Below are 22,303 nucleotides of genomic sequence, written 5' to 3' on the forward strand. Positions count from 1 at the left end.
TAAAATTACATCATCATTCGACAAACCATGTATTGTATTGCACTTCCTGTATTGACGTCAGTCAAGGTAAGTGGCCAATCAAATGTATTTTCTTTTTTAGGTGATATTAATTTGTTTGCTAAACTAAGCACTGATCTAATTGTTTGTTATAGTCAAATGTTACTAGGCTACAAGGTCAGTTGGTCAACAACAAACAAACCTAGACAGGCCAAACAGTGACAGAAAAAGCATCTCCTGAAAACAGACACTTACTTTTCAGTGTGTCAGGGTTCAAGGAAGCGAACGCCGGCAGTTCGCCGCTCGACCGCGTTTCCGTGGCTGTGTGTTCCCCTCTCAGGGGGAAGCGTGCGCCCCGCTTCGACCGGCAACTGAGCACGCTGTAGTAGTTAGGGTACACTATCCTCATCAGTTCCTCAACACTGGCCACGGAGCGCAGCTGCTGCTCAAGGTCTGGCTCCGACGGCTCCTGGATGGGAAGAACAGAGAGACCCTATAAGGACTGATGTACTGGTACCGTTATCACACATTAAGGACTGGGGAGAAGACATGAAGGTTGTTTGGTTTGAGGAGACCTCCCACAATAGTGTGGTGAACGATACAGACAGGGTTCACGAGGAACTGTGTTTACCAGAGTCAACTCAGTCAGAGACAATACCATGATCTGATGAATTGACTTAGATCTTATTGTTATTTGTTAGGAGGAGGAAGAGTGTTTAGAAAGGAATCTCAATGTTGTTATTTGTTAGGAGGAGGAAGAGTGTTTAGAAAGGAATCTCAATGTGATGGTTTTGGCTCACGGACATAGACATGCCACTAACTCCCTAGTAAGTGTAATAAATGCTTGTTTAGCCACATTGAGTCTTTTTCATTGGTTCGAAGCCATTTCAATTGCATTGGTAAAGCATTTCCTGTCTTGACAGGGATATGCATTTTAACATAGTCTTATCCAGAGTGACTTACAGAAGCAATTAGGGTTAAGTACCTTGTTGGCAGATATTTACCTAATTGGCTTAGGGATTTGAACCAGCGAAGTTTCAGTTACTGGTCCAACGCTCTTAACTGCTAGGCTACGGTCTTTGAGCAATCAGTCACTCATTGATTCACAGACTGCAAACCAGCCCTTAGTAGGCTCATGTACTTGTTGGTCTCCAATGACCTGCCATGAATCAGCTCAACCTACTGACTGTGTTAGTTTTACGATTCATTCCAAAACATAATTCTCATTTAATGTTGAGAATCCCTTTGTATTGCGCCTACCTGTAGCAGTTTTATCAACCACAGACCAGTATTGAAATGAGATTTTTTTTTAAATAATTATAACTACAAATAAGTGCGGAGTGAACGATAAAAAGCCTTTAACGTACGGGCTAAGACTTTATTAAAATACACCAACACGTATTGGTTACGCCTTCAGGGTGTCTACACAGTGGAGAGGCAGGCCAATATTGTCTGAACGGGTAGGGAGGCGCTACTATAGCTAATGACCTGTTCTCCTTCAACAGTACAACCAACCCCTGGAAGACATCTGTATCAGAATCGTCTAGGACACCTTCAGCACCCGGTCGCCCCTCACCGACCAAACAATTGACGGGCTGCTTCCCTCCCTACACACCGCCACTCCTTGGGGGATACGGGTTTGCAAAGTGTGAAAACACGAGCACCGTCTAACAGAGTGTACAGGAGTCGCCGATGAAAAGGGATACTGCTGTCTGGAACGTTCCAGGAAACATGCCCAGTTAACCCCATGAGTCATGACTGATCACCCCCGATGACAACCAAAAAAGAGAGAGAAAGAAAGAGAGAACCTCCCTCCCTCACATTCGTCTCCCTTCAAGGTGTCAAAAAGCGAAAGTAAGAAAAAAAGGTCCGATAAATGTTTTTTGTTGTTGTTTTTTTAATCGGACAGACTCTATCTGGGTAATTCAGAAAAGTTTATTATCCGAGACCGGGCTGGGATTATTAAATAGACATGACATCTTATTCTGTGCTGACCACCATGTTTACAGATGGATATGTAAGGTTCTTGACTCTAATTTACAGAGGACACATCCCTTAACTGCTTGTCTTGGAGAACATGATAATAAATACATGACTCATATGTTTGCCTTAAAGTTTGTGGTATGTTTAGTGTTTTAAAACACGTTTGACAGGATTGGCAAATTCAACAAAGACATGAACCATTATGTTTTCCCTAGTTGAGTTGTTTCCAGAGAAGGTTATTTAATAATATGTTGATATGTCTAGTTCATCTGGTCTTCAAAGATGAGCCACGAGCTGTTTGCAAACATTTCGCCCAAACGATGAGGAAGATGATTGAACTGAAAGGGGAAGTGCTTTGCAGTTTGCATGACAATTGACAGATTGGAAACATACTGATTGTATTATTCAGTTCAGGGAACGCTTGTTGCTTGTTTGACAAGCCTTTTGCTTGAACATCAGATGTCATGACTTAATAAACAAGGCATAGAAAATAACTGGATGGAACAGCGGTTCTATCTTTTACTCCTGTGTCGCCAATAGTTCATTGACAATACGACCTCAGCTCCACTCTGGTTGACATAATCCAGAAACAGAGAGAAAAAAGAGCTTGACCTTTCTGTCAGGTTACAGAGGAACCTTGGAGTCGTTTATATATTGGAATCTACAGTGTACTGCCTGTACAGCGGTGGTATTCAACTCTGGTCCTCTGGACATGCAACCTCTCTCTCCCGAGCACTGCTTTCTTGCAAAGTATCAGGTGAAGAGGTAGAATTCAATTCCTTGTAGTAAGCGGGCATTTTCCCCTTTATTTATTCAGGAAACTCAAACACCAGAGAAACCCTGAACAAGACAATTGTATTAGACTCCTTTCATGTGTTAGTTGTCAATGATTCTAGAGATAACACGCAGTGGTCTGTTTCCTACCAGAAACAATAGACACTGTGTGTGTGTGTGTGTGTGTGTGTGTGTGTGTGTGTGTGTGTGTGTGTGTGTGTGTGTGTGTGTGTGTGTGTGTGTGTGTGTGTGTGTGTGTGTGTGTGTGTGTGTGTGTGCATGTGTGTGTGTAAGCTTATTCACACCTTGGTCCACCCTCACGTTCTTTCACTAGGGAACAGAAATGTCTGACGTCTTAAATCAAATTTAAGAGACAAAGGCAAACAACGAACAAACGTATCTCCAACTAAACATTCCGTTTAACTAGAAATAGAACCCATTGTTGTTTTACTATTGACATGGGAGCACAGAGTACAGAAGACCAATATGGAAACACACAATAAGGATCCACAGTGGAATGCATCCATCAGGCAGTAGACACTTGACAGTATAGTACAGTAGGCAAGCAGAACATTTGATAGGTAGCCCTTTCCTGCAGTCAAATGATATTGGGATGTAATGTAATGTCATATCGGGATGCAAACTAAAAATGTTGTACATTTCAACTCTATTTCCGACATGGTACAGGTGTCTTATTTTTTTTGAAGTCCATAACCACGTGTGTGAGGTGTATCCCTTTGTTTCAAAATCGAGTTGTTTCAAGAAACACTCTGTGTGACCCCGATTTAGCCAACTGCAGTAAAAAGGTTCAAATGAATCACGTCCACCACAAAACACACCACTTTCATTTGTTCCATGCAGTTCAGAACTCTGCCAAGCAATCCCACTGATGACACGTACGTTGACCACTTTTGACTAGGGTTCATGCGGTGAAAGTTTGAAGTCACAGGATATGAATGACCGCGCGGACAGACATACAGTCCGGATAAAAGAATGTTCAAAATGTAACACATAAAACCTCAGCCAAAGTTCACTTTTTGTCAGTCCTGGTCTTCATCCAAAATGGCACAGTATACCCTTCATAGTGCAGTAAAGTAGTGCACTATATAGGGAATAGGGTGCCATTTTGAACGAATCTCTGCTGTTAGTGGAATGCACTGCCACAGGCACAGGAAGGCGAATGTATGACTGAGTGATATGGTCATGGAACATTATTGCCACACTACAAGCAGGCACAGGAAATCCTCCTGACCACTATGACAATAATAACATGCCAGTGTGGTTTAATCATCAGCGTGTGTGGTTCCCATTACCAAGCAAACATGCTCACCCTTGCCTAAAAACAATATTGTAAATTGAGCTGACTTTCAACTGTTCACTTGACACCATTAGGAGGGAGTGGCTAGGGCCAGGAGGTTTCCCTGACCATGTGATCTGACCAGGAACAAATCCAGTCCCTGGTTGTATAGATTACAACCAGGGCTGTGAGATTCCCCTAGTCAGGGAAAACGGACAATAAACGATGTCAAGATGGAATCATATGCATGGGAGTTACTTTCTGTAACGAACAGGAAAAACTTGTGGCCGAAGTGATGGGCTCAGTACTGAGTTACTGGAAGGCTGCTACATCCTATCCTGTACAGTACGGCTCTAGGTATTTCCTATGATGACAGGTATAAACCACAGCCTGAGCTGGACTGGACTGTCCAGAGCCTGGGCTGGACCCCCCCCCCCCCCCCCCCCCCATCCTCTGGTTCACCGGAATCCCGGATGCTCTAGGATCCACCAGCCCAAAACGATCTTCCCAATCTGAGCCTGGAATTCCTCTCTTCCGTTCTCCTGCAGGGCCAGGGATTTAATCCGTGTTGCCAGGATTCAACTAGAATCTACCTCTTCAAATATATTACCATGCATGTATTGCCATGGGGAGTATATGATACTGTATCGTCCATTTGTATCTGTTTGACACTGCCTAAAGACGGAGCCTGATGTCATGTTCTGCGTTAGAGTGACATTTAGTGCCTGACAAGAATTTTCCATTCCCAAAAGTGATGTCATAATCAATAAAAACAGTCAAAATCCTGCCAAAGTCAGACATTTACTCATCGATATTGCATAAATAGTGAATTAAAGATGTCCTAATATGTACAAACCGCATAATCTAATCATATGAGTCATATTGAAAACAAAATAACCGATTGAAACTGGTTCCCTTAAGAACAAACAAGCATCATGGTTTGGAAAAACGCTGTAACAGTGGCCAATAGGTAATAGGTCTGAGAGTTACTCAACAAATTATGTATTTGATGTCAACGGAATGACAGGAAAACCTCAAACTATTCCTGTCCTTAACTTGTGATAGTAACATATTCTGTTTATGTCATTCAACACTTCCCAAATCTGCTTCAATTGATTTGAAATCAAACACAGAATTGTATTCGCTGTTGTACATCAGGACAGAACTCACTAAACAGATCCTTTAAAACCAAGGCATATCCTCTTTTGGTCAAGTCAGATCCAACATTCAGTCATCTGAAGTTTGATCTGACGACATTATGTTATAGCCACAGATGTGAAACCACTAAATATTCAAACCAAAACAGATCCATGACGAACCGTAATATCTCTGATGTCTGCATATCATCCACGGTCTGTACATGAGAAGGAACCATAACTTTGAAATGGGGATAAGAGTTTATGGAATGGCATGTAGCCAAAGGCAAGGTGGAACAGAAGGCTGCTAAAGTAGGATTTTCTCCATAGTCTGATCCCACTACTAGCTACATGCACAAACACAGGAATTACACGTGTAGCATCTGTTGCAGCCATTACTTTCATCCATATTTATTAGACCCTCAGGACCAGGCTTAGAGACAGCGAACAGGAAGTAATGGAACTAGAACAGGCCTAGCTAGGACAGGCTTAGAGAACACTGTACTGGAGAAACAGACCTTGCCAGGAGCATATTCATATATCTACATTTAGACGACTCCGGATGCAGCTAGAGTAAGACAGGACAGGTTTGGAGAGCACTGCACTGGGGAGCTGACTTAGCTACAGTACGACAGGACAGGTTCAGAGAGTACTGCACTGGGGGAGCTAATCTAGCTACAGTAAAACAGAACAGGTTTAGAGAGCACTGCACTGGGGGAGCTAATCTAGCTACAGAAAGACAGGACAAACACCAGACTCCACTGACCTAGCTAAAGTAAGACAGGACAGGTTAAGAGAGCACTGCACTGGGGGAGCTAACCTAGCTACAGTAAGACAGGACAAACACCAGACTCCACTGACCTAGCTACAGTAAGACATGACAAACACCAGACTACACTGACCTAGCTACAGTAACACAGGACAAACACCAGACTCCACTGACCTAGCTACAGTAAGACAGGACAAACACCAGACTCCACTAACCTAGCTACAGTAAGACAGGACAAACACCAGACTACACTGACCTAGCTACAGTAAGACAGGACAAACACCAGACTCCACTGACCTAGCTACAGTAAGACAGGACAAACACCAGACTCCACTGACCTAGCTACAGTAAGACAGGACAAACACCAGACTCCACTGACCTAGCTACAGTAAGACAGGACAAACACCAGACTACACTGACCTAGCTACAGTAAGACAGGACAAACACCAGACTCCACTGACCTAGCTACAGTAAGACAGGACAAACATCAGACTCCACTGACCTAGCTAAAGTAAGACAGGACAAACACCAGACTACACTGACCTAGCTACAGTAAGACAGGACAAACACCAGACTCCACTGACCTAGCTACAGTAAGACAGGACCAACACCAGACTACACTGACCTAGCTACAGTAAGACAGGACAAACACCAGACTACACTGACCTAGCTACAGTAAGACAGGACAAACACCAGACTCCACTGACCTAGCTACAGTAAGACAGGACCAACACCAGACTACACTGACCTAGCTACAGTAAGACAGGACAAACACCAGACTCCACTGACCTAGCTACAGTAACACAGGACAAACACCAGACTCCACTGACCTAGCTACAGTAAGACAGGACCAACACCAGACTACACTGACCTAGCTACAGTAAGACAGGACAAACACCAGACTCCACTGACCTAGCTACAGTAAGACAGGACAAACACCAGACTCCACAGACTTAGCTACAGTAACACAGGACAAACACCAGACTCCACTGACCTAGCTACACAGCACAAACACCAGCTCTGGATGTCTGAGCAGACTCCCACCACAATATAGATAGAAGGAGTTGTAAGGGAAGAGAGGGCTCATGCACCGCCATGCCGCCATCCATCTGGTGTGCAGGGTAAGCCAATATCAGGGATATCTGTCCTATTCTACTGATATGGACCCGAAATGAACTGAGATACAAATCATCATGTAGGGACCGCTCAGCAGACCAGAACCCAGACAGACCGCAGGTTTCATTTGAATAATGCTATTCATCACTAATCATTTCCTGGTCTGCTTCTCAAATGGCACCCTACTCCCTTTTTAGTGCACTACTTTTGACCAGAAATCCTCACTACATAGGTGACAGGGTGCCATTTGGGACGCAGCCTGGTGTGATTGGGATGTTTCCCAGTAGGTAGGAAGACTCCAACAATTCCTCATGTACATCACGCAACAGCTCATCCAAAGGCCAGCATCATTCCACCCTCCTTCTTCCACACTCTCTCCCCCACTTGCCTTCTTCCTTGGGGGAATGGCTTATTCCTTCTTGGGCTAGAGCTGCTATAGCCATTAGATGTAAAACTGGCACTGTGCAAAGTCTGAGCAAATAAAATATCATAGTCAGTGTTAATGTACATAGTATAGGATTATCTTTGAAAACCCCAATAAACTTTTATTGAATAATTGCCAAGATACAATCAGCTTTGCAGAAGAACTTGGAGGAAAAGGGATTTCGAACACTGATCTTGTAATCCTCAACTGCCTTCCATTTTGTCACCCTTCCACTTTGACTTTGCAGATTCGTTTCGCAGATATCTGACAGCTTGAAGGACATGTGGGATGTGTTTTAGTGGGATTAGACATGTTTATCTGTGAATGGCTGCTTGCTTTAGGGTTTCTGTGGTGCAGTGAAGCAATCAGCTCAGCCTATTTATCTGGCTCTATAGGACCACCGGGAACTAGAGCCTGATGTAGCATAGCCCACCTTCTGAGCTCCCCTTCCAGGGTGTTATGCCTGGTTGACTTTACATCCCCACACATCAGCCTCCAGCCTCCACTGGGTTAGCTAGCCTCCACTGGGTTAGCTAGCCTCCACTGGGTTAGCTAGCCTCCACTGGGTTAGCTAGCCTCCACTGGGTTAGCTAAAATGCACATAAAACAACTTTTGATGTACATTTGACAAAAGCTTCAAGCCATGACCCCTCCCACTGGTCTACCAATGCATGCTGATTCTTTCCAACATAATGGATGAGGGAAAACCTCAAAGCATAGGACAGGAGAAAACGTCTATCTTACATGCTGTCCTATGCTAATTGTCCTTGTAGGAGCCTGATAGTTAACTTGTTGGTTTCTCTTGACAGGGCAGGCTCTGTATGTGCAAATCCTTGAGATACACTTGAATAACTTGAATTTCATGTATTGTCAAGAGAGAAGTGTGTGAAAATTTGAACTGCACTCACAGATCTCTAATTGCAATTGTTTTCACAGAGCAGTTGGAAGTGCTAAACTGATACAGTGCAGAGGGAGCCAGAGCTCATTGCTTTTTGCGGTTTTTGGCATCGAGCATTACGTCGTGACTTGTTGTTTTAGCGCTGGAGTGCTGCGGTTGCACGCTGGCAGTCGTGGTGTAAGCTGACTTAGGAGCGCAGAGCCGTGTGTGTGTGTGGGTGTGTGCGGGCATCTGTGAGTATGTGTGTGTGTGTCACTGTGGCGTGTCTTCAGACCAGTCATGCAGCTCACACTCCTCTTCTAAACAAACGTCTTGCCTCAGTGAGTTCTCAGTTAATCAAAGACCGCTAAGCTAACCCGTTGTCTCCAAACCAGTTTCCAGACAGTCTACATGCACACTCTGCTACTCCCGATGAGGAGACCACCTAGCTAGCCCTCTTGTTTAGTCATGGTGTCAGTACATTCAGAGTTACTGGGGCCCCTAAACATGTACCCATGACAAACAGGGAAGCTTGTGAGGACCCTTTGCTTTCTGAGGGGTATGACAAACAGAACAATAGAGATTAGTCAAACAGAACAGTCAATTGTGAAACTTGTAACGAAAGTCAATCAAATCGGCGTACCCACTAAAACTATCACTATGGAGGACTTTGTATGTCGCATGTACCATGACAGGCTTAGGTTATAAGGCAGTAGACAGAGAAATTATTGGTTGAATTCCATTCTGAAAGTAATATTGCCACAATCAAGAAATGCTATCTAATATGACCCTGGGTCTTCTCCAGTCGACCAGTAAAGCTTTTCCCTCTGTCTGCTCCGTGCCTCTGTCTGAGGTCCAGAACATTTTAAATGACCCCTTTCTTTAAACCTGTCAGAGCTTAAAGGAAACCAGGCTAAGAATGAATGGGGGATTTTTCCTCTCTCTGCACCTCTACCACCTTTGTGCACTTCCAAATGGCAAGTCCTTATGTTGGCGGTATGAATAAAACCGCCAATCACCTCGTTTCCGTAGGGCTGCATTTAAAGGCGCGTGCACAAAGTCAACGCAGAGAGGCCAAGAGTTTAGGAGGAGAGGCTGGGAGGTTAAAGTCCACATCTCCTCCACATCTCATTCTTCTTCCCTCTCTAGGCTCTCTCTTTTCTAATTAAACTTAAGCTGATTGATGCTCTTCTACGCTACTGTTTTAGAAGTGGTTAAACAAAACACATGTAGTGGATTAGATGTACTTCCATATGTGAACAGAACAGGCTGAACAGGGAAGAGAAGAAAAGAGACGGACTGAAAACTGGTGCAGTTATGAAAGGCAGATTTCTATTCACCTGCTGTTGTTGTCTTTCAGGACTGTTGTGGTCTTTGTAGACTAGCGTGGTCTCTGTAGACTAGCGTGGTCTCTGTAGACTATTGCGGTCTCTGTAGACTAGCTGGGTCTCTGTAGGCTAGTGTGGTCTCTGTAGACTAGCGTGGTCTCTGTAGACTATCGCGGTCTCTGTAGACTAGCATGGTCTCTGTAGGCTAGTGTGGTCTCTGTAGACTAGGTGGGTCTCTGTAGACTATCGCAGTCTCTGTAGACTAGCATGATTTCTGTAGACTAGTGTGGTCCCTGTAGACTATGGGGGTCTCTGTAGACTATCGCGATCTCTGTAGACTAGCATGGTCTCTGTAGGCTAGTGTGGTCTCTGTAGACTAGGTGGGTCTCTGTAGACTATCGCGGTCTCTGTAGACTAGCATGGTTTCTGTAGACTAGTGTGGTCCCTGTAGACTATGGGGTCTCTGTAGACTATCGCGGTCTCTGTAGACTAGCATGGTCTCTGTAGGCTAGTGTGGTCTCTGTAGACTAGTGAGGTCTCTGTAGTCTATCGCGGTCTCTGTAGACTAGCATGGTCTCTGTAGGCCAGTGTGGTCTCTGTAGACTAGGTGGGTCTCTGTAGACTATGCGGTCTCTGTAGACTAGCATGGATTCTGTAGACTAGTGTGGTCCCTGTAGACTACGGGGTCTCTGTAGACTATCACGGTCTCTGTAGACTAGCATGGTCTCTGTAGGCTAGTGTGGTCTCTGTAGACTAGTGAGATCTCTGTAGACTATCGCGGTCTCTGTAGACTAGCATGGTCTCTGTAGGTTAGTGTTGTCTCTGTAGACTAGGTGGGTCTCTGTAGACTAGCATGGTCTCTTTAGGCTAGTGTGGTCTCTGTAGACTAGGTGGGTCTCTGTAGACTAGCATGGTCTCTTTAGGCTAGTGTGGTCTCTGTAGACTAGGTGGGTCTCTGTAGACTATCGCAGTCTCTGTAGACTAGCATGGTCTCTGTAGGCTAGTGTGGTCTCTGTAGACTAGTTTGGTCTCTGTAGACTATCGCGGTCTCTGTAGACTAGCATGGTCTCTGTAGGTTAGTGTGGTCTCTGTAGACTAGGTGGGTCTCTGTAGACTAGCATGGTCTCTGTAGACTAGCATGGTCTCTTTAGGCTAGTGTGGTCTCTGTAGACTAGGTGGGTTACTGTAGACTAGCATGGTCTCTGTAGACTAGCATGGTCTCTTTAGGCTAGTGTGGTCTCTGTAGACTAGGTGGGTCTCTGTAGACTAGCATGGTCTCTTTAGGCTAGTGTGGTCTCTGTAGACTAGGTGGGTCTCTGTAGACTAGCATGGTCTCTTTAGGCTAGTGTCTTCTCTGTAGACTCGGTGGGTCTCTGTAGACTAGGTGGGTCTCTGTAGACTAGAATGGTCTCTTTAGGCTAGTGTGGTCTCTGTAGACTAGGTGGGTCTCTGTAGACTAGCATGTTCTCTTTAGGCTAGTGTGGTCTCTGTAGACTAGGTGGGTCTCTGTAGACTAGGTTGGTCTCTGTAGACTAGATATGGTCTCTTTAGGCTAGTGTGGTCTCTGTAGACTAGGTGGGTCTCTGTAGACTAGCGTGGTCTCTGTACACTAGCGTGGTCTCTGTAGACTAGCATGGTCTCTTTAGGCTAGTGTGGTCTCTGTAGACTAGCATGGTCTCTTTAGGCTAGTGTGGTCTCTGTAGACTAGGTGGGTCTCTGTAGACTAGCGTGGTCTCTGTACACTAGCGTGGTCTCTGTACACTAGCGTGGTCTCTGTAGACTAGCGTGGTCTCTGTAGACTAGTGTGGTCTCTGTACACTAGCGTGGTCTCTCATCTTAGCTGTTGTGATTCTGTTAGAATTCGTCTCCCATATGAAATTGGTCCCATTTGTCCAGCTTTGAAGTGCTGAATTATATGTAATATTGAGTCCCTGAAGATATTCTCAAACACGAACTTGTTATCATAGTAAAATGTCTTAAATTCAAGGACCATGACAATGTCTAGTACACATTTCTGACTACAGAGAGTTGGATCTGATTATCTAATCACCACAGAAAAACTAACTGGGCATCTTTCACTTTCCATTTAATCTGCTTTCATTTTCCTAGTCAGAAAAGACCGGTTGTTGAGAGGCAGGATCAGCATAACAATGAGAAACAGGTTAAATGTTAACACCTGAAGAGCTCAGGAGTACCGCTTTATACAATGTCTGCTACCAACAAGTAGCCTGAGCTGAGCCTGTTCACGATGCATTCTAACCTCATTGACCCCCATTCAAACTCCCCACTGCACAAAATGGGAGTTGAGAGTTTTGTATATCCTTTGTGAGTTTAATCCAACTCTTTACTCTTCAGTCTGAAGATGTTAGGTATTTAAAAAAAAATAGATATATATTTCACGTTTATTTAACCAGGTAGGCTAGTTGAGAACAAGTTCTCATTTACAACTGTGACCTGGCCAAGATAAAGCAAACACAGTTACACATAGCATAAACAAACATACAGTCAATAATACATTAGAAAAAAGTATATACTGTGAGTGCAAACGAGGTAAGATAATGGAGTTAAGGCAATAAAATAGGCCATAGTGGCGAGGTAATTACGATATAGCAATTAAACACTGGAATGGTAGATGTGCAGATGATGAATGTACAAGTAGAGATACTGGGGTGCAAAGGAGCAAAATCAATAAATAAATACAGTATGGGGATGAGGTAGTTGGATGGGCTATTTACAGATGGGCTATGTACAGGTGCAATGATCTGATCTGTGAGCTGCTCTGACAGCTGGTGCTTGAAGTTAGTAAGGAAGGTAAGAGTCTCCAGCTTCAGCAATTTTTGCAGTTCGTTCCAGTCATTGGCAGCAGAGAACAGTAAGGAAAGGTGGCCGAAGGAGGAATTGGCTTTGGGGGTGACCAGTGAAATATACCTGCTGGAGCGCGTGCTGCGGGTGGGTGTTGCTATGGTGACCAGTGAACTGAGATAAGGTGGGGCTTTACCTAGCAAAGACTTGTAGATGACCTGGAGCCAGTGGGTTTGGAGCCGAGTATGAAGCGAGGGCCAGCCAACGAGAGCGTGCAGGTTGCAGTGCTGGGTAGTATATGGGGCTTTGGTGACAAAACGGATGGCACTGTGATAGACTGCATCCAATTTGTTGAGTAGAGTGATGGAGGCTATTTTGTAAATGACATCGCTGAAGTCGAGGATCGGTAGGTATGTTAGGACCGTCAAGAGTTCAGCCTGCTGCACTGACCCAGTCTAAAGCGCTTGGTTAAATTGTGTTTAGGAGCATTTTTAAAAATCTCTAAATGGTTAAGCTAGTGATAAATATATGTGATTATTGTAAAAATCTGTGTTTGCTTAATTTACTATGATTCATTTTCCTATTTTGCCATGTCTAAGTAATAATAAAGAGTCTATTGACACACCCCTCAATCTAAGTAACATAATACAGAAATCCCCATCAAAATCTGTCAGTTTCAGCTACAGGCTCAATTCACTGAGCGTATAAAAATTAAGAACGCCTGCTGTTTCCATGACATGACCAGGTGAATCCCTTATTGATGTCACTTGTTAAATCCACTTCAATCAGTGTAGATGTGGGGGAGGACACAGGTTAAAGACAATTGAGACATGGATTGTGTATGTGCGCCATTCAGAGGGTGAATGGGCAAGACGAAAGATTGAAGTGCCTTTGAACGGGATACGGTAGTAGGTGCCAGGCGCACCGGTTTGTGTCAAGAACTGCAACGCTGCTGGGTTTTTCATGCTTAACAGTTTCCTGTGTGTACCAAGAATGGTCCACCACCCAAAGGACATCCAGCCAACTCGACACAACTGTGGCAAGCATTGGAGTCAACATAGGCCAGCATCCATGTGGAATGCTTTCGACACCTTGTAGAGTCCATGCAACTCAATATTAGGAAGGTGTTCTTAATGTTTTGTACACTCAGTGTGTAAATATTTGATGTTTTATTTGATTTGACCTTTATTTAACTAGGCAAGTATAGCTTCTATTGCTGTGTTACTTTCTCTGTATTTCTCACGTGTTTTCTTACTTTTTCATTCTGACTTGTATCGTTTCCTTAACATTATTTTCTCTCACCTTGATGTTGAATTGTTGTGGCTTGCAAGTAGCTTGCAAGTAAGCATTTCACTGTACCGTTTACCACCTGCTGTCTCCTGTGCACGTGACAAATAAATACTGGAACTTTGAAATGACAGGCGGTGCAGTATCATAGCAGGTGATAACATGCTAAAAGGTCAATATTTATACTGGTACTCTCTAGCCCGGGTTTGTTGTTTTTGTGTTCGGAGAGATTTTGCGTTTATTAGTTAAAGCATTCATCCAAATAGATTGTGAAAAGAATGGAACGATCCTTGACGGTTCGGTACCTCGGTTATTATGGGATGTTCTGGTCTTTGTCAAACATGGTACAGGAAACATGGCGGAAGAGACAGAATAGTGAATTACTGTTTGCACTGCAAATTATTAAACCTGTAAGCAGTGATAGACCTTGTCAGTAACCCCATGAAAGCATGGCAGATGTTCGATGTTAGGAAGAAATTAGACTTGTATAACATCACTGCTAGCTGGTGCTAACATCAAACATCAAACACAAAGCAATTTGCTGTTTTTTTGTTGCACCAATTAGGCACAATATTTTTAGGGGGCTTTGGCACTTCAAGAGAAAATGCATTCAGCCTTTATTAAATCATGAAATACTTGTTGCATCATCTTAACAATGGGAATTAAGCATTGTTTGGTCACACTACACCCTAAGCACCTGGCACTGCGGCTACCGTTCATTTCCAGCCCACGTGAGCTGAACTAAAGGGTCTCCACTGCAGATAAAGGTTTTTTGAAAACATCCAAAACTTCTTCTGAGGACCGTGAACTCATTTGGCCTCTTCTTGACTGCACTGTTTCCAGGAAGTTGGTGAGGCGAGGGCAAGAGAGTGTCAGAGAGGCACCATTAGTTGTCCTGAAGGACCATGGGAATACATTCTTCTCTCTGTTCTCAGCTTTACATTAACCAGACAGAGTTAGCACACAGCCATACTTCTGACAGTGATGTTGATCCTAGCTTACGGTATGTCAGCTCTAGTTTTGTAGTGAGCTACCACCTGCTGGCTGCTGTGTGAGGGAGCTGGAGGGTTCAGTAGCAGACAGACAAACAGTACTGGTAGTCAAAGGCTTCCCACTGTGCTACTGTCACAGACATATTGACACACTGAGGATTAAACTGAGGATCATTGACTGCTTGTTGTTCATAAGGTTCACTATACGGCCTGGGTTTATGAGGGGGTCGTTAGTAGCACTTTAGTAGCACAGACTGAATGAGGCAGAAATAGAGAGAGAAGAGAGAGAGGCAGACAGATGGAATGAGGAGCAACAGAGAGAGAGAGAGAGAGAGAGAGAGAGAGAGAGAGAGAGAGAGAGAGAGAGAGAGGAGACAGAGACAGATGGAATGAGGAGAGAGAGAGAGAGAGAGAGAGAGAGAGAGAGAGAGAGAGAGAGAGAGAGAGAGAGAGAGAGAGAGAGAGAGAATAGCGTGTTTGTGTGGGAGAGAGTGAGAGCATTGTACTCCTGGGTGGGTACAGGCATGTATACATTAAGGCGTCTAAGCATTAACTCAATTGTCTGAAGCAGCATCAACATCATGTAATGAAAAGTGTCTTGTATATATTTGTTAATATTTTTGTCCTCTTATTGTAATCCAGTGCTTGGGACTCCCATATACTCCACTGAATCTCTGACAAGTTTTTTTTCTCTCCATTTTGGCAGGCATTCAAATACTTGCCATTGTAGACATTTCATAAGCACATTGAGATGGCTAGTTTGGCCATGAAAGTGACAGCTCTCTTGTAATACTGACTGTAATTGCAACAGTGTCCTAACTCAAAGGACAGCTGAACTTTGACCTCTCTCCCTTCGGCCTATGCCACATCCAAACCCTACAACCTTATGTCACCAACTCATCTAGCTCATGTTTGATACTCTGTCTCTGTGTTCTTTCTTGGTGAAAAGGGATGAAGTGTTGAAAAGAGGTGTGATACACACTCCTCATAAGACGAGGAGTTGGGACAGGTGGGTTGTGTAACAGAGATAACCTAGAGATAAAGTCGAGCTGAGGAAAGCAGCTGTGAGGTAATCGCTTCCACCTGGGATCTAACAGTTGGGCTTACGAGAACAACAGAGTACTTCACGTACTACACTGACTGTCATGGAGAAGACAGGAAACAGCCTTTAACCCCTAATCCCTACCTAGTCTCTTCACATAGTATACTGACTGTCATGGAGAAGACAGGAAACAGCCTCTTCACATAGTATACTGACTGTCATGGAGAAGACAGGAAACAGCCTTTAACCCCTACTCCCTAACTAGTCTCTTCAAATACTACACTGACTGTCATGGAGAAGACAGGAAACAGCCTTTAACCCCTACTCCCTACCTAGTCTCTTCACATACTACACTGACTGTCATGGAGAAGACAGGAAACACTCCTTAACTCCCCTCCCTACCTAGTCTCTTGAGTATATCTGGGAGGACTGGCTAGGGGTCCCTTTGTAGCTCAGTTGGTAGAGCATGGTGTTGTAACGCGAGGGTAGTGGGTTCGACACCCGGACCACCCAAACATGACATGTATGCCCACATGACTGTAAGTTGCTTTGGATAAAATTGTCTGCATTCTTCACCAACTGTAACACAAACACCCAGGCCTCCTGTACTTACACTACCAAGAGCCCCCCTTACAGAGGTGTGTGTGTGTAATAAAGCAAACAGTCACAAAGCAAGAAATGTTTCAACATGAAATAGCTACATAACAATTATCCAGACTAGACTATTGGGACAGACCCACCGGCATGCACAAAGGTCTACGCTACGGTTGGGTTGAGGTCTGATCCAAACCTCAAGGTGACCACAAATTACAGCCGCCCCTCTTATCCCTAACAGCACCCCCTACTCTCATTCAGACCTCATGGACGTACAGTGCCTTGCGAAAGTATTCGGCCCCCTTGAACTTTGCGACCTTTTGCCACATTTCAGGCTTCAAACATAAAGATGTAAAACTGTATTTTTTTGTGAAGAATCAACAACAAGTGGGACACAATCATGAAGTGGAACGACATTTATTGGATTTTTCAAACTTTTTTAACAAATCAAAAACTGAAAAATTGGGCGTGCAAAATTATTCAGCCCCTTTACTTTCAGTGCAGCAAACTCTCTCCAGAAGTTCAGTGAGGATCTCTGAATGATCCAATGTTGACCTAAATGACTAATGATGATAAATACAATCCACCTGTGTGTAATCAAGTCATCACACTGAACACACCATCCCCACTGTCAAACATGGTGGTGGCAGCATCATGGTTTGGGCCTGCTTTTCTTCAGCAGGGACAGGGAAGATGGTTAAAATTGATGGGAAGATGGATGGAGCCAAATACAGGACCATTCTGGAAGAAAACCTGATGGAGTCTGCAAAAGACCTGAGACTGGGACGGAGATTTGTCTTCCAACAAGACAATGATCCAAAACATAAAGCAAAATCTACAATGGAATGGTTAAAAAATAAACATATCCAGGTGTTAGAATGGCCAAGTCAAAGTCCAGACCTGAATCCAATCGAGAATCTGTGGAAAGAACTGAAAACTGCTGTTCACAAATGCTCTCCATCCAACCTCACTGAGCTCGAGCTGTTTTGCAAGGAGGAATGGGAAAAAAATTCAGTCTCTCGATGTGCAAAACTGATAGAGACATACCCCAAGCGACTTACAGCTGTAATCGCAGCAAAAGGTGGCGCTACAAAGTATTAACTTAAGGGGGCTGAATAATTTTGCACGCCCAATTTGTCAGTTTTTGATTTGTTAAAAAAGTTTGAAATATCCAATAAATGTCGTTCCACTTCATGATTGTGTCCCACTTGTTGTTGATTCTTCACAAAATAATACAGTTTTATATCTTTATGTTTGAAGCCTGAAATGTGGCAAAAGGTCGCAAAGTTCAAGGGGGCCGAATACTTTCGCAAGGCACTGTACCCCTTCTCAACCCAGCCTCGTTCTACTCTCTAGCCCCACAAGAACAGCCATTCATCCTTATTACTCTTTCAAAGTGGATGTCTCACTTTGACGTGTGTGTGTGTGTGTGTGTGTGTGTGTGTGTGTGTGTGTGTGTGTGTGTGTGTGTGTGTGTGTGTGTGTGTGTGTGTGTGTGTGTGTGTGTGTGTGTGTGTGTGTGTGTGTGTGTGTGTGTGTGACACTGAGTGATGCAGCCAGATGACTTCTAGTTCTAGGTGAGTTACAGGCTGACTACACCACTCGCATTGCAAAATAAATGTAGACTTACATGTTATTCAATTATTGCACCCACACTGCTCGCGCGCGCCAACGAGCGTCTGCCTTGCCAAGGGCTTAAATAGAAGTCATTCCTATTTCTGACGCAGATCGCGCTGCAAATCCTGCCTCTCCCATCTCCTCATTGGTTTATAGAAGCAGGTACCCACCCACGTGCCATCTCCTCATTGGATATACCCACGTGGGTGACTGAAAGACGCGTGTGTGTTATAGTGTAGTTATAGTCCTCAGTGTGTCCGTTTCTAGTCATCACTGCTCCTTCCAGCTTTTTCTTCTCTTGACTTTATGCTGCGATTGGCAACTTTCATAAATTAGGTGCATTACCGCCACTGACATCGTTCATCTTTCAGTCACCCACGTGGGTATAACCAATGAGGAGATGGCACGTGGGTGGGTACCTGCTTCTATAAACCAATGAGGAGATGGGAGAGGCAGGACTTGCAGCGCAATCTGCGTCACAAATAGAACTGACTTCTATTTTAGCCCTTGGCAACACCGACACTCGTTGACGTGCATGAGCAGTGTGGGTGCAATAACTGAATAATATAGATTTCTACATTTATTTTGCAACGCTCGCGTCGCGTGCGTGTTATAGTGTAGTCACAGTACTGAAGAAGTAGACACACTGAACCTGCACAGGATGTGTTTCTTACTATAAAATCACACGTGGTCTGGGTTCCAGTTCAGCTATGGGTCAAATATTCATCGCTGTATCGTAACCATAGTCATCGTAGGATAAATACCTCCCGCTTGGATAAAACAATATGTATATGGTTGAACATGTAGTCTTTGAATTCTGATGAAATGTGTCTTAATTACTTTTAATTTGATAACGACTCCAGGGAGTTAACATGACTGTGATTACACACACACACACACACACACACACACACACACACACACACACACACACACACACACACTTAGACCAATCACTGCAGTCCCTATGGGAGGTGTTTAATGTTTCCATTAGATTTTATAAATGTATGGCATATGAGGTAGTTTACTTACACAGTGAATTTCATAAACCAGAATGATACTACTTTGATATCAGAGGTAGGTACTGGAAGTGAAACTATCCAGACAGGACATTTTGTTTTGGCAGGTCATAAAGACGTATGACTGTAAATATCCTTTATGAGCCAATGGGAGTACATAACAAGATCATTACTGAACACACACACACACACACACAGAGAAAGGAGAAGAGAGTGTAAGAATGAGAACCTGTGTTTTCAGTGCATCATTACAGCTGCAGGCTTATTTGAGACACTAAAAGTAAACTAGTAGCAGTGTTAATCCCACCAACTAAGTGTCATATTATAGGATCAAATAGCCACGTGTTTAAGATTATCCCTGTCTCCTTATCTCTTACTGCTACTGAGGAACACACACACACACATTCACACACACACACACACACAATCACACACACACACACACACACACACACACACACACACACACACACACACACACACACACACACACACACACACACACACACACTGAGGCACACACACGCACTGAGGAACACACACACACACACACACACACACTGAGGAAAACACACACACACTGAGGAACACGCACTGAGGAACACACACACACACACACACACACACTGAAGCCCCCACAGGTCTTGACACAGTGACACCTGCCTCCACCCCCCTTTCTTCTGCTAATTTGAACGTGCTCTCCTCTAATCTCCTCTGCATCCTTTCAATGTGAGGAATTCTCACTGCTCTCTCGTCATCTCATCCATGATAGCCCCACCCCCCTGTATTATCCCCTGTAATAAAATGCCATTTATTCCGAGGCTTTTTCCCATTAAAAGTTCAGATTAAGTGACCTCCTGTTGATGTGCCCCTTGTTTCAGTGATGTCTATATTCACTACATACTGTACGGTAGCGAATGTTCAGTAATTTACATCATCACCAAATTTGTGGAAAGTCAAATATTATGACTTGTACCCTCTGCTCCATCCCACATTCCCCAATATCATGTTAGAATGTGTTTGAATATCAATTTAATAATTTACAATGCATAAAGTAATTATAAATTGCATGCGTTAAATAGAAAACATGTATCCAAATACATACCCGTGCATCCCCTTGATCCTGATCATAATCATAATAATCGTGATTGAATTCATGACTCGATTCACTGGCTAGATTTGCGTAGAGAATCGCTGAATTGGCAAGGAGAACAGATATTCCAAATAAGTGCATTTTAGAAGTCTTTATCCGGAGCCAAAAAACGTACTCCTTATTTGTTGACCTCTTTTGGTCAAACTCTGTTTCTCAAGTTCTTTTTCCTCAAAAGAAAATTAATAGCGCATCAGATATCCGAATTTTCGTGAGACCGCTGTCATAAAAATGATGGTGCGATGACGACAGGTCAAAATAAGGCCGTTATTTTCTCCGTGAAACGAAAGCTGCTGGAGACAACTCTTTTCACTTGTGAGCTTTCTGCGTCAAACTTCTGTGTCGGCGGCGGCATCCACCCAGCGAGCAGATGAGAATTTGGAGAGCATGAACGTCCTCGGAGCAGAGAATGGCATGTTCAATGCAATTTCACGGTGTCACTAGATATTCCTCCTCCCCCTGCATGCTTTTTTTCTTTCCAGCAGCTCAGTCTGTTTCTCCACGGAATAGCTGCAATTTACTGCTAAAAATATGAGTTGGGACACGCGCACCTTCTCTTGGAGACGTTGGAGACGAATCCCTTGTGGACTCAACATGTGGAGTGAAATGTCATTGCTGTATTTCAATGGTTGTACACGGACTACTACATATTTATGTTGCAGAACTATGCTTAATATCGTCATGAGCCAACACTTTTACCAATTATCAAACCCTGTATTGCCATCATTACGAACGTTTGCAAGGTGCCTTCTGTGGCCGCTACTAATGATTTACAGATGTTATTTAACCCATAACAATCCATATCCTAATGCAAGTGGGGATTTATAATCTCAAACCTGACATGTTAAATATATAATATATTTACGAGTTATTTATGTAATCCACGCCACGGGACACTGCCATATGTCTTAAGCTTTATACTTCATTTAACCAGATTTGTGTGGGTTCGGTGTGGGAATTTAGAATGAAATACTTTACAGAAACGCTGCCCAACATGAGTATAGCGTCATCAGAGTGAGAACCTGGGTGTGTAATATTTACTGTTCACTTTTTATTGTTTATTTCACTTTTGTTTATCAATTTCACTTGCTTTGGAAATTTAAACATATGTTTACCATGCCAGTAAAGCCACTTGAATTGAAATTTTATTGAGAGAGAGAGAGAGAGAGAGAGCGAGAGATCAGGGCAGTTTGGAGTGCTCTGCTCTGTAGGGGGTCTCTCTACATGCTAAACCTCAAATTCATTGAGGGCTCTTATAATAGTTTGGAATGCAAGCCACACTGAATGATTTCCAAACCCCTTTACAGTCTTGTAAGTGGCCCCTCTTCACTTAGCTAGAGAACCACAAATAGTTTTAATGGATTCGTTAAACACACACTGTTATACTGTATTGTATTATGCTAGCCACTTAGTTAGAATTTGTTCCAGCTACATCAATTTAGGATGATATGTTATAAGGTTTATGGGATGTCAACCTATATAATACAAGTGAATCACACTTGTTGCAGTTGCATCTTTTTATGTGCGCTGTGTTTTCATGTTCACTGTGTTTTATGTTGCTGTTTTGGTGCGTGATCACCAAGGATAAGGATTTGCTAAACGTCTGATTTGTTTTGGCTAACGTTAGCTAGGTGGCTAGGAGGCTAATGCTAACGTTAGCTATGCTAGGGGTTAGGGTTAGAGGTTAAGGTTAGGCTTAGGGGAAGAGCTAGCTGACATGTTAAGTAGTTGCAAAGTAGCTACTTAGCTAAAATGCTTAAGTTTATGGTTAGGTTAGGGTTAATATAAAAGGTTAAGGTTCGAGTCGGGAGAAGGGTTAGCTAACATGCTATGTAGTTGCAAAGTAGCTAATAAGCTAAAATGCTAAAGTTGTCTGTGATGATATTCGAACACGCAACCCTTTGGTTGCTAGACGTTGGGTGAGTTGAGTGAAGTTCATTCCAAAGTAGAAATTGAGTCATTATTGTATAATAGAAATCAGACATTGAATCAGTTGGCAATGAAATACTGACACCTCAGCGTGCTTTAGCTGCTGGTAGATATGCCACATGCCCCACACTAGGATGAGGAGTATATATATATATATATATACAGTGGGG

At 43.5% G+C, this 22,303-nt stretch overlaps 1 protein-coding gene across 1 annotated transcript in view; it reads right to left on the reverse strand.

The window, feature by feature from the left end:
- The window catches only part of LOC139374130 (vascular endothelial growth factor C-like), a 62,168-nt gene extending 41,486 nt beyond the window's left edge, over window positions 1-20,682 (reverse strand). Inside the window, exons 1-2 of the mRNA XM_071115130.1 lie at window positions 20,160-20,682; window positions 253-466 (exon numbers count right to left, since the gene is read on the reverse strand). Of these exons, the coding sequence (XP_070971231.1) occupies window positions 253-466; window positions 20,160-20,288 (343 nt within the window). The 5' untranslated portion in view covers window positions 20,289-20,682. The remainder of the gene's footprint in view (window positions 1-252; window positions 467-20,159) is intronic.
- Window positions 20,683-22,303: the final 1,621 nt, after the last annotated feature.

The sequence above is a fragment of the Oncorhynchus clarkii genome, chromosome 19 (genome assembly GCF_045791955.1).
Source record: "Oncorhynchus clarkii lewisi isolate Uvic-CL-2024 chromosome 19, UVic_Ocla_1.0, whole genome shotgun sequence".
Taxonomy (NCBI): domain Eukaryota; kingdom Metazoa; phylum Chordata; class Actinopteri; order Salmoniformes; family Salmonidae; genus Oncorhynchus; species Oncorhynchus clarkii.